The 14,248-nt window shown below is 39.2% G+C and overlaps 1 protein-coding gene across 1 annotated transcript in view; it reads left to right on the plus strand.

Moving 5' to 3' along the window:
- sntb1 (syntrophin, basic 1) overlaps positions 1-6,683 on the plus strand; it is a 37,854-nt gene extending 31,171 nt beyond the window's left edge. Inside the window, exons 7-8 of the mRNA XM_034873502.1 lie at positions 2,221-2,441; positions 5,941-6,683. Of these exons, the coding sequence (XP_034729393.1) occupies positions 2,221-2,441; positions 5,941-6,033 (314 nt within the window). The 3' untranslated portion in view covers positions 6,034-6,683. The remainder of the gene's footprint in view (positions 1-2,220; positions 2,442-5,940) is intronic.
- The last annotated feature ends 7,565 nt before the right edge of the window (positions 6,684-14,248 follow it).

Below are 14,248 nucleotides of genomic sequence, written 5' to 3' on the forward strand. Positions count from 1 at the left end.
CCATTTCGGCCGCTTGTACCCTGGATCTCGTTCGTTCGGTCATGACCCAGCCTTCATGACCATAGGTGAGGGTAGGAATGAAAATTGCCCGGTAGATCGAGAGCTTTGCCTTTTGGCTCAGCTCCCTTTTCGTCACAACGGTGCGATAAACAGAATGTAATACCGCACCCGCTGCTCCGATTCTCCGACCAATCTCACGCTCCATGGTCCCCTCACTCGCGAACAAGACCCCAAGGTACTTAAACTCCTTCACTTGGGGTAAGGACTCACTCCCTACCTGAAGAAAGCACTCCATCGGTTTCCTGCTGAGAACCATGGCCTCAGATTTAGAGGTGCTGATCCTCATCCCAGCCACTTCTCACTCGGCTGCGAACCGATCCAGTGAGTGCTGAAGGTCACAGACCGATGAGGCCATCAGGACCACATCATCTGCAAAAAGCAGCGATGAGATCCTGAGCCCACCGAACTGCAGCCCCCCCCCCCCCCCCCCCCCCCCCCCCCCCCCCCCCCCCCCCCCCCCCCCCCCCCCCGCCCGCCCCGACTACGCCTCGATATCATGTCCATAAATATAATAAACAGGATTGGTGACAAAGCGCAGCCCTGGCGGAGGCCAACCCTCACCTGGAACGAGTCTGACTTACTGCCGAGAACCCGGACACAGCTCTTGCTTTGGTCATATAGAGATCGGATGGCCCTGAGAAGGGACCCCCTCACCCCATACTCCCGCATCACCTCCCACAATTTCTCCCGCGGGACCCGGTCATACGCCTTCTTCAGATCCACAAAACACATGTAGACTGGTTGGGCATACTCCCAGGCCCCCTCCAAGATCCTTGTGAGAGTAAAGATCTGTTCCGTTGTTCCACGGCCAGGACGGAATCCGCATTGTTCCTCTTCAATCCGAGGCTGGACTATCAGCCGGACCCTCCTTTCCAGCACCTTGGAGTAGACTTTACCAGGGAGGCTGAGATGTGTGATACCCCTGTAATTGGCACACACCCTCTGGTCCCCCTTCTTGAAGAGGGGAACCACCACCCCGGTCTGCCACTCCTTAGGCACCGTCCCAGACTTCAACGCAATGTTGAAGAGGCGTGTCAACCAAGACAGCCCCTCCAGACCCATTAAACCTTCATGAAGAACAGATTTATTGTTATATCATCAGTGCATCATTTGTGTAAGCTGGGTGTACCTTGATATCTGGGAATTATATCGGGAAATGATGGTGGAGACCTTAACCCCAGGCAACTTCTTTATATTAAAGGCTGCTTTATTTAAGATATAAAATAAATTCTTAAGAGGGAGATAAACTTGGGTACACACAAGAGTTTGTACCCAAAGTGTCTCTCCAAACGTCAGAATCACTCGTCTTTTACACTTTTTTTGTCCTCACACCTTCCAATGTGTCTGTTTCTGTGGGACGGTTACCTTCAAACTACTCTTTATACTGTATGTAAAACACTTCCAATAGATTCACACATCCCAATCTATTCTAAACTGTGAGATAGGGTTATCTCTAACTAACCCTTCTGTGGAAGACCCTTAGAATAGATTAAAAACATTTGAAAACCTGTATGCTTAAATATTCCACCTATCATATCTAATAAACTGGCAATAGAGAGAGAAAATGCCTTCTGAACAGTAAGAGCAGTGATATATCCCCAACAATGTCAACATGATTACAGTAATAATGTCTATGTTTTAAGTATTTTCTATGGATGAAATATTATAGTTTAGTATCCTCATTATAAGGCTGCATGGTCAAAAAATCATTCAATTTTTATATTCATAATGGAAAAAGAGACTGTATCAATGTCAGTCGTCTTTTTTATATTAAGAACATGGAAAATTAAAGCACAAACATCAAACCAAGTTACACAACACATTGATCAAACCGAATGGCCCTGCCCTTCCAATACAAGTCATTAGACAGTAGAAAATGAAATAAAGAGAGAAGGTTTTCAAAGGACAGAGATGAAATACATTTTGAAGTATACAATATACATATAAAGTTGTACTGCTACTTCTTAAACAGTAGTCTGTGATTCAGAGATTAACTTTTACCTCGTTGTAACAACTTATTCTACAATGTATGTATCAGGTGATTCAAATTCTGACTTGCACTTTAACTCTTATTTCTGTCATCCACACATTGTCAGTACAGGGGAAATGAGCATCTTGTTCACTAACATTCAAACATGTTAATATCCTGTTATCTTCCAGGTTGTCTTTACCAGAGTCAAGAGTGCCGGCTGGTGATTCACTACGAACAGGGCTTCTCTGTGCTGGCTGACCCCAAATTGGGAGACGGGGAAGAGAGGGGCGCTCACACACCCACCAGGCCCCGAGTGCTCCTCTCCTACCCCTATGAAAAACTAAAGTTGTCCTCAGATGACGGAGTCCGCATGCTTGTCCTAGACTTCGGAGGGAAGGAGGGGGAGATTGTGAGTGTTTTCTTTTTTAATAAAGCTTTTGACACACAAAATGTAACAAAATGTGCTCCAATGGGAACTCAGGGGTTCATAGTCTACTGAAACTCTATTTTGTTCTGTGCATAAATAGTCAAACATAGATGATGCGAAATCATATGAAGAAATGTGAGTAGTAGGCCTACTCTCTACACTCACCAATGTTAATCAAGCACATTGGCTGATTTGACATTTGTTTTGCCCCAGTAGGAGCTTCAATAGACCAGCAAATGTGGCAGATGATTCTTTCTAATTCAAGTTTGAACACATTTTTAATACATGTAATTTGTATGGTTTGATTTGAACCTACATGGCCTAATCCTAAACTAAACTGTAAAATATATATGATCATTGGATATTGTGTCATATTTAAAATGCTGAGATACTTCCTAGATGTTTTGGTGTCCGTCCGTTCATTTTGCGTTCAGCATGGCTCGCTACTTTTCTCCATTTTGCTTTAGCATAGACAACAGCAGCCCAATTTACTGACTCCCTGCTGGAGGACAAGACATGGTCTGTCACACTTATATTTTTTAATTTAAACATGTCATTACAGATAACTTTTTTGCAACATTTATACTCTGGATTTTTTTTTTTAACTCACAGACTTCTAATTTTTGCCAACCTGTGAAACAAATATGTTTCTTATATTTAACTCAATCCAAAGAATTGCACTTAATAATTTCTCATTTCAAGTTAAAACTAAATGTTATTTGTTAAGGTTAATGTTAATAATTTAATATTTTCTAATGTAATTAATAATTGTGGATGGTGGTCATGTACAACTCAGTACAATAAATAGAACAAATTCTTACCCACTCCCAGGGGTTTCAGGAGGTCTTCTGGAAAATGAAGCCAAAAACAAGACCAGACAGGCAGAGGGAAAGTGGTACAGCAGAAAGTAGATTACAGCAATTCATCACAAAAAAACTTCACATATATGTATGTCTTACCAGGTAAGAGAGAAGTTTTCTTTAAAAAGTCTTTAAAAAAATAGCCTGACACTTACTGTAAGGGTTTTAATCTGTTTACATCCCTCAACTGCTCCCTGTATAGAAGTCCAGGTGGCTCGTGTTTCAGGGGCCACCCTTAAAGTTATTGATGCGTATACCTGAAAACAACCAAGTAGAAACACTTCCACTCTCACTACCAATCAGGCTGTTCTTATGAACCATTTGTACAAAGCTACAAAAAGTAATGCACTGTAAATTGAATGTATTCCATGTATTTATTACTGTTAGACCAACATTGACTACCTCTTTATGAGGTGGTGAATAGGTCCCAAAACACAGCACTTTTGAGCGGGGGAGCAGAGTTTGTGTACGGGAAAAGGTGTGTTCATTTCCTGGAAGTACTACTTAAGGGGACCAGTGTTTTAACTCAAACCACAAATTTGTTCCTAATCTCAGTTATTGGTCGCTTTGATCCCTAAACTTAACTGCCACAGCCGCTGTCAAGACGCGGCTCACAATCACATGCTGGCTAAACTTGGCTGTAACAACCACTAAACCTAACTTTCACGTTACCGATTGGCATTTGCCGCAACTTTGTGACATATACCAATTGTTGTGCAATGGTTTAACATACAATATCATACAAACCTGTTCATGTGAATGTGTACCTGAAGTATTCATTACTTCTGTTATAAATGTCTTGGATCTTATTTGACAATGTAGAATATATATGTTGGTGTCAGGGGGATGAGCTAGCTTTTTTTTCTTAAAAAAAACCCTTAGCACTTCTACAAACTGTTTACCCAGAAACACATGACGCTTCATCATTCATAAAAATCATAGCACTGTGAATTACTGTATGCTGGGAAAAGAAACTGACAGTTAAAACTAAAATATTTACTACAAAATATGTATTGGCTTATGGGATTTAGAAATTGTAAACTCAGGTGTTTTCTTTATAAATGCCTCGAACTGTGTGTACAACAGTCCAAATAGTGCTCTTTATGAAGCGCCTGTCAAAAACACTCATGTTTCAAGGCTCAAATTATCCTGAAGGCAAATAAGTAAAGAATTTTCTCTGCACAGATTTTGGGATCCGTAGCATTTCTGAATCCCAACACAGTCATAGACAAGGCTTTATAAAAAATCCCAAGGCACTTGCTTATGTGGCTGGTGGCTCATTAGCTAACATTTGGAAGTAGAATCAGCTGGGCTTTGTTTTCAAAGTGTTGACTAAACTGTCATTAGCTGGCAGGAAGTGGGAATATCTAATTTTGTCACAGCAATTGACAATTCATCTCACCAATACAGAAAATGTATGACAGAGACAGATCAAGCCAAAGCATTGATTTTAGTTTAGGCAACAAACAATTACAATGAAAATTCAAACATACTATCATACTGATGTTTAGCATGTACAGTTTATTATCTTAGATTAGAGTGTTAGCACAAAAAAAAAACTTAGACTGATGTGATATGTCATATTTTAGCAGATATTTGGTCACAAACCAAAGTGTTTTGAAGGGATGATAGTGCTGAATGAAAAGTTGAGGGAACAGCAAACTAATCATTTATCCTGAGGGGGAGTGAATCCTAAATATCATGGAAATCCACCCAGTACAATAGTTGTTGCGACCTTTCACCCAACAACTCTTAGCTGAACCGCTAATGTCAACCTGCCCGGTGGCATTAGCAAACAAGACGGAATCACCAAAGGATTCAGCATCTGGGAACCATGAATGTCGGTATAAAATCCTATAATCCATGTATTAGATAATTATATGTTTACCTGAATGAAAACTTTGACCTGATGGTGGTGCTCGAGCAAACGTCAGTGGATCACCAATGTCATTAGGATTCATCCTTTGGCTACCATGAACAAATGAACCAAATTCCTTAGCACATTGGAAATATTTCCGTCTGGACCAATTTGTTGGACCCACTGAAAGACTGACTGGCATTGCCACTAAAGACACACCATCTATCCCACACTCCTGAAAATCAGACTTTTTGAGATGACAAGATTTTTGTGGACCAGTACACATGTATTGTTGCATTATATTAAATTGCACTGGGTTGATGTTGATGAGGTAGCCTCTAAAAAGTCCTTAGTGTTAAATTTGACCAACTAAGTATGGATTTATAGGTTTCCCTATAAACCTAAGAAACAGGATATGAGTCATATGCCTGCTTTTGATTCAGGCTATGAACAGAGCTTTGTTCACAGTGAGTGTGTTTTGTGTGTGTGTGCCATGCTTAGCTCCAGCTAGATTTGTCTAATCCTTGACTCATGGGGAACTGTTGCCTGTGTAGTTAGTTTTGAATAGATTTTTATGATTTATTGTGCTTTACAAACTTCTTTTCCTTCCCTTCCCTGCCTCTTCCCTTCTCTTTTATCCCTTCTGCTCAATGAATACTCACATCGTCTAATCATATTTCCTCCTCCATACTGCTTTTGTGTTTTGCATTATTCTGTTTTGTACTACTTTTTTATATTCTGTTGTTTTTCCTTCCTCTTCCAGCAACTGGACCTCCACTCTTGTCCTAAGCCGATCGTCTTCATCCTCCACTCCTTCCTCTCTGCTAAGATCTCCCGCCTGGGTCTGGTGGCCTGACCTCTCTAAGGGACATTTCATCTCTTTTGAAAACAGAAATCTACCTTGTTTCTCCACCTTTCTGCAGCCCTCATGCAGTAGTACACTACGTCAAACGCTGTCAGTCGGGGACCCAAGCTGAGTGAATGTAGCCTCTATTGACCTTTTTTGGGGTCTCCAAGTTAAATAAACACTGGAGAAATCAATTCAGGTTCATTTTGCTTTGATTGAAATTAACAGATTCTTTTGGGGGATAAACCCTCCATTTAAGGGCTGCAAGGACTGAAGTGTTGACTGAAGAACCACAGAAGAAAACAGGGACTGGACTAGAAGCAGTAGGATGATATACTGTATACAGAGGGACCCAAATTGGGCATTACTGTCACGTCCTGGATTGGAAGGACTGGACATGAGCAGTTGTGCGTTTGAGATGAATTTACTTTTAATTCAATCAAGATGTAATAGCAAACTGCCTCCCATTCACCAATTATTTAATTTATTCACCAGTAGCTCTGAATTTCACTCAGCCATTTTTCTTCAGCAGACATTTGACGCACTTTGGAAAAACTTTATGCATTTGTCTTTGTTAGTGTCTCCTGAAATGTCTTGTTAGCACTGTCATAATTCATCATTTTAAGTGGTGGGCACAATCACCCACACAGGTTCCCACAAAGTGACGGCTGACTCAAATTCAAAATGTCACAGTATTCTTTTAACAGGTTGCATACTGTAACCATCCCATGGTCAAAGTAATCCAGTGTTTAACATTGATCTAAGGTCAGTTCTAATGTCTTAAAGTATATGTATTTTTTTTAAGCATCGGCTTCAATTAACATGAATTATAATATACTCAAACATTCAGATTTTTTTCATCACATTTAAATTCCACGTACTATATACCACTCAAAAAACTCAGCATTTACTATTGTGTTTCTGATACACAACACAGATTCCACAAAATTAGGGGTCATCCTGATTTTCCCAGGGTCGTGGGTTCCCCTTAGTCTTAGTCTAGATAAAATTTACTCTTTTGTATGAAGAAAAAAGTCCCAAACATTATCCAGCCCTGAATTTAAAATTAATAGCAATACAAATTAGTCAACCAATTGAAAGAGGAAAAATAAAAACAAAAGATGAAAAAGGGAAAAAAACGATTCTAAAACATTTTAGGGGTAGGAAATCAAAAGTAGTTGGCAGTAACCATTTTTACACAGGTCAAGATTAGGAAAGAGGAAAGGGTAAAAACTATTTTCTGAAATATTTTAATTTACAACAGGTCAAATTCGTTAACAGAATATTGAACTGGGGAACATAGGACCATGGCACCATAGACACATTCCCAAATCCAACATTTGCATTAAAGTGTATGATCTCTAATATAACCAAACAAACAATCAGGTAATGTTTAGAATACACATTTTGACCAGATCATTTAAAATAATAGTTTGATCTTTGAGGGAAATACACTTTTTCATGGTTTTGCCAAGAGTTAAATTAGATGAGCTACAACCAGTAGCCGGTTAGCTTAGCTTTGCTTAGTGACTGGCAACAGAGCTAGTAGAGCTAGTTACTCACTCATCTTTAGAGATGCTGGTAGGTGGATTTTGTTACCTTTCAGACAAGCTAGCCGTTTCCCTGGTTTTTGCTAATTTATCCAGATACTAGCTGTTTTGTCTTATATTTAACAGACAGATATGAGAGTGGTAACAATATTCTCATCTAACTCACAGCATGAAAGCCAGTAAATGTATTTCCCAAAATGTTGAACTATTCCACAAATGGTCTGCACTCTGATCCGTGAAGCGGTGAATGATGAAGCTGTTCAATCTTTCCTGCATTCAGACTGGACAATTAACTGTTTGTTACTCTCTGAAGAACTGTCACATTCGCCCGATTAACTGACAAGCTGAAACAACTGCTTCTAATATTCATACTTTGAAAAGTGAAACTCAACCATGCCACAGTCACCCCATCAAGTATTATTTGTCTTTCATTATAGCAAGGTAGCCATGATAGGAGTCCTCAATTCTCCTTCAGCCAGTGTAGGTCATTATTGTGTTGAGATGTTATGCAGCAGGTCAAGTCTGGATAGTACTGCACTGTCTGGGACACGGCTGGCTGCCGGGGGCCTTTCCTCCTTCAGATGACAGAGAAGAAGACATTTGAAACAATTGAATTTTGAACAAATTTAATCATAGTCATGAGTGCAGAAATACAACCAACCAGCAGTAATTTTATGTTTGCTCTTTTCTTACATAAAGGAAACACACACACACACACACACAATAGCAAAAACACAGAAGCAATGTCGGATTCAAATGACATTGATCAGGTGAGGTTTTGGAAACATCAAGGCGCCTAGGCTGGGTTTTAGACCCTTTTTGTGTCAGGAGCTGAGCAGTTTTTTTACAATAATTTCTCCTCTCCTCCTCAACTGTGAAACACACTAACAAACAATAGAGATATGTTGATTACAACTAGAGTAATGGTGACAAGACGCACACTGTAAATCAAATAGAAAAATGACACACACACACACACACACACACACACACACACACACACACACACAGTGAACCACCACTCTCTAAATAGCAAATATTGTCTGTCTTGTTGATACTAAAATATAGTGGAGGCATTGTAAAACTTCTGTTCAGCCATGAAGCCAGCACTGACTGATTATCTCAGCCTTTATTATTGTGTTTCTGATACGTAACAACTGAAATAGGGGTCATTTCTAATGTTCCCAGTGTCGTCAACTTTGAGTAAAGGGATGCTTTGATATGTAGTATACTCTGATGCCTTCGGCAGCTACTGTTCTGTCACTCAGAATGATAGAGACTAGTTTTTTAACTCAAACAGTGCACATAAATCATGTATTTAACAAAAGCGACATGATGAGTTTGTTTTTATTGTCTTCACTTGTTTTTTAATTTCTCATCAACAGCAAATACAAATCAACTGAAGAAGCCTGGAAAATGTGGGCTTTGGAGAGTTTGGATTTCACTTAAATGATATTAAAATGTAAATTGTGTCTACAGTGTGTTTGCTAATGATTCTGGTTCTTAGTAGTAGGATATGTATTGGACTATTTCTTTCTCCAACTTTCAGAATTGAAATGAACCTTGCCGTAAACACACACATTCTCTGCAGTTCAGTATTTTATCTTGGGGACAATGTAGATAAAAAGGTGGTGTACTAATTTACTGCGTATTAGCAACAGTTTAGCTTCATTTGGCTAGCGTTTTGTAGATCAGCTCCGCAGGAAGGAATAATGTGTCTTTTGCCAAAGAGCTTGAGAGTCTGAGTTGTAGGAAATGCTTACTCGTTGACATCGTTTACTTGGCTCTTGTGATAAACTGGCATCCTTTCTCTCTTACACACACACACACACACACACAAAGACACACACACACACACACACACGGGTGGACACATTCATGTAACTGAGGATCATTTGTTTAGACCTCACACACAGTGATAACGGTTGAAATCGTTTAGCAGATTTTCCAACTTTTTTCTCCACCTAATGTGTTTATCGGGGTTTGTTTCTGTAGATAGTTATTGAATCAGTGGGACACAAAACATCTACAGACGGCAATTGTTGCATAATGTGAAAGAAAAAACATAAAACTCTCCAGGTCAACTCTCCTTTTGTGACAGACAGAAAGTTGTGTTTGTGCCAATCTTCAAGACCGAAAAACACACACAAAAGGACCAACACTGTAACTGATGACATTTTAACACACACACAAACACAGGAACATGCTGACTCACTAACGGCCAGCTTTCTCATTGAGGGAGTAAAGAGTGAGCTGTATTGACTTAGACTGTCAGCTTTTTATTTTTGAGGGGCTAACTGAGCCAGATCAATTAGCAATCAGCCATAAACGGTGCGTGAGAATGTGTGTGTGTGTGCTAATAAATGGCTAGAGTGTTGTTCATGGGCATACAGTCAATACTTTGTTTGGTGACAGGCAAACACATTAAGTTTTTGTTTGTTTGTGTGTTTTTGTGTGTGTGTGTGTGTGTGTGTGTGTGTGTAAGTGTGTGTCTGTTTGTGTGTGTGAGAAAAGGAGTTCTGTATGAAAAAGCTTTTTTTCTTGGCTCGGTCTCTTGTTCATTCCTCAGCTGTGGCAGGTTCTAGCAGGTTCTGGCATGCGTGCATGCGTGCGTGCGTGCGTGCGTGCGTGCGTCCATACAGCCTGTTCCACTTAATGTGCTGGAATTTACATCAAAATTGTGTAGCCACAGTAATAGGGACGAAGAGAACAGGGGTAGTGTAAGGGTTGAGGGTGGAAAAGAGGGCAGCAGGAGGAATTGCAAAGCCAAAGCAAGTTCAACTTAACGGATACATACATTTGACATTCAACAATAGGTTGTCAACCCTTTTATGAGGGTAAATTATTCGGAAGGGAAGCTAGGTCACCCATTTCATGAAAAGTCTGTTTTCTATTTCAAATATTTGATTGGCTTTTTAGATGCAAAAAACATACAATACATGCAATCCACAGGTCACCTATGCCATACACAAGATATAGACAACATTAAAACAACAATGATAAAACAATTAAAAGAGATTGTTAACCTATTTAATCTTGGTCCACTATGACTGGCTCACTTTAAATTGAAGCAAGCCATGTGTAAAAGTCTGTTTTTTGAAAGTAAGACTTGAGATGAGGACCAAGTCTTTCAGCACATGTCACTACTGCACTGAATTCCAAGGTCCAGTGTGGCTAGGTGGAAATTATAATTTACATTTTTGCAAAATCTTTTCAGCTATTATAGGAGACACATATGCACATATATGTGTTCCAGACAACAGAACACTTGTGCTTTAGTTTGTGGGTGGCTCCTTGTCACATTTATTTGAATGCGTTTTAAGACTTTAAGCATGAATATCTTTTTAAACAGAACTATAGAACTGTTCTTGAGATCATAAAGATGTTCTACAACTGATCACACACAAAGTTCTTAAATGACATGACATCTAAATCTGTTCATCAATGAGCTCCACTGGAAGACAACAAGCCCTGGATCAAGCTCTTAGTTAACTAAATCAATTTTTAAACAAATTCCAAGAACCAAACTTTGAAATCAAACTGTTTAGGGTACTGTGAATTACTGTCCTCTTTGATACAGTAAATATATAAGCTCCTAAAACCAGAGGAGGAAAAAAGGCGATAAATGTTTAATATTAAGATCTAATTTGTTATTAAAATTAACCACCTGTTGTTCCTAGTTCTTAATTTAACTGAGGTTAAAGGTCAGAGAGACAATCCATTTTTCTACAAAACGGTGAACTATATAATTAAACTAATGAAGTGCTTGTGTCACAACTAAATTTGCCACAGTTTTGCAGTTGACTTATAATTTACTAACTTCATATTAAAAATGAAGCCCCAATGCATTAACTAGTTCTCCCATAACACCTAACATAACTTTGAAGGGCATAAATCAAGCACTTCTTCTATTTTGTCCTCATTTCAATTCTAACTGTCTGAGAGAAAATAAATGGATTCATGGACAGCTCAACTTCGTCATCTTCCCCTGAGCCCTGTCCAAAACATCGGCTCCCAATCCCCAGAAGTTATGAGTTCCTGGAAATTCTGGGGGAAGGTGGCTTTATGAAAAATGGTCAAATTTGTGAAATGAGGTTTGGAACAGACTGTTACCATAGAAATTGCAAACATCTACGATAATCTCCGTCAGGCGGTGGGACAGTGAGGATTTTGATTTCACAGTTGCAAAATAGACATATTCTTTAATGGGTGGGGTATGTACTAATGGTAGTAATAACCAGACTGCATATACAAAACTAAACTAAAGTGGCAAGAAATTTCCTGATTGGTAGCCTGACTCAGATCATGAATACACACGTACACACTGCAAAACCCCATTACACTCATTGCTAGTAGCCTGTGTAAAATTCCAGCTGTGTGCCAGCAAACTACTGTGTGCCAGATGCTAGTCAAATGCCAGATGTCTACATGAAAAAATGTTTTTCTCCATTTGTTCAATATGTGAGCTAGTTCACCTAATATTTCTGGGTGAAACCACAAGTGATGACGGTTGTTGTTGTTGTTGAGAAGGAGGAGGGCTAATTCGTCCATGTGAAAATATCAGCTAACTTGCCTGGTCTCCCCAGGCGTCCATGCTAAAAGTACTCATGCAACACAATATGGACAAGTTTTAACATCATCAAGTTTCATGGCAAGTTCATCATGAAGACTAGTTCAGATAAGTCTGGTGTTTGAGGTGTTGGACGTCAGCCTTGAGGACTAGCTGTTGGATTTAAACAGTTCCAATGCGTCTGGAGGACATCCAAACTGTTATCCAGCAGGTAAGGCATTAGCAAGAAACTAACAGCTCTGTCAGTTTCAAACTGTGGTCCACACTGACATTGCACCTGTTGTGTCCAATGCCATTTGTATGATTTAAACACTGCATACAGTAGAATTCTGTTTTTGTTTGTTTGTTCTGTGTTAAATGTTTCTATAGATATATTTCATTCCTAATATAATTTTTACTTGCAGATGGGAACAGCATTCGAAGCCCTGAAGAGGATTGTCGTGATCCACACTGATTTGAAAATAGACAACATTCTGATGGTGGATCATGTGAGACATTCGTTCAGGTTGAAACCTATCGACTTTTTACAGCAATTTACAGTTCTCAAGCCAAGCAGAGCAGGGTTCAACTTTCTAGGTAATAATAGGAAAAAGTCTGTGTGCATTTCTATGTTTAGTCCCCACCCTGCTGCAGCTCCTTCCACCGGCCTTTGTCCACTTGCGGTGTTTGATTGCGACATTGTTGCAGTGCGCCAAGTTTCGAGTCTGAATTGTTACAGTCTAGGCGCCACCAGGATTCACCCAGACAACAGAGACCTCTATCCCACTACCTCTGGAAAAAGAAAAATCCATCTTGTTTCTAAACTGTGAGACATTCCACATTGTTGATCCGGGGGTGCTTGAGGTATTTAATGTCAGTTGATATTCAGGCAAGAAGAGGAAACAGAAGTCACTGCATCTACCGCTTTCTGTGCTGGCTTGAGAGAACCGTTTGCTCTCGCTGCTGCATGCTTGAGTGGCTTTCCCTTTCACAGTACAAACCAAATTGACACTAAATCTAATATGATGTGAAATCTTGATTTACCTATTTCAAAATCCAAAATAGGTAATATACTGTAAATTATATTTTATTTTCCTCATTATTGTACACACCAATAGGGCCGTAATAGGGGTAATATCTAATCTGCAATTCAAAAACAAAGCTGTTCCTTTATTGATATATCTCCTACAGAAATTAATTACCTGATGACAGTGCTTATACAGGACCGCCTTTGTTATTTTTTGCATCATTACATGGCACGTGAGTTGGGTGACATTTGTAAATTCATATTCTAGATCCTTTTGCAGGCTCATTTTCATTCTGAAAGTCAGCTGAAAAGCATTTTGAGTAAATAAACTGAGTTTATATCATGATGTTATTTTTACATATGTTGCCATTGTTGTCAAAATAAAGAGCGTACTGTTATTAAAAATAAATGTGTCCAACCTTTTAATTTCATTCAACAAATCAATTGAGAGCTGAAAAAGAATGAACAGGATAATTTTTGCGAGTTTCAAAATAAAACAAAAATAGTTTTAAGTCATGTCTAATATAGAGCTGAATACATCAATGAAGGATATTGTTAGATTTTATTTTTTAAATGTAAAGTTTGTACTTTTTAAAATTTCCAATCAGTTGGTAAAATAAAAGCAAAGATTTTTAGGTTATCCGTTGAAAAAATAAATTCAAGCCTATTGTTTTCTTGTATGCTTTTTCTTTTCCAATAATTTTAGTTGTAGCACAGAGAATATATATTTTTATTCCTATACTCAAGTTTTTCTTGACCTGTATGCTAACATAGGTATACCGTACATCCCCACCGAGACCACAAGCTGATATACGCTACAGCAACAGTGGTCTTAGAGATGCTTGGCTACACATGCACTTGGGCCATAAGTAGCGTGAGGCAGCTGGAAGCGAGGACCAAGGCAACATGGAGGGAAGTCAGACAATTATCAGAGCTGCAGAAAGGTGGGATGAGGAAAGAGAAGCAGAAGCAGAAGCCAGGAGAATAAATTAGATGCTCTCCACTGAACCATTTAAAGTGTACTCTCAGTGGCAGGGCATCAATACCACTGCAATATTGAGACTGAACAATACATAGTAGCAGGCAACACAACATATA

This window comes from Etheostoma cragini, chromosome 6 (assembly GCF_013103735.1).
Source record: "Etheostoma cragini isolate CJK2018 chromosome 6, CSU_Ecrag_1.0, whole genome shotgun sequence".
Taxonomy (NCBI): domain Eukaryota; kingdom Metazoa; phylum Chordata; class Actinopteri; order Perciformes; family Percidae; genus Etheostoma; species Etheostoma cragini.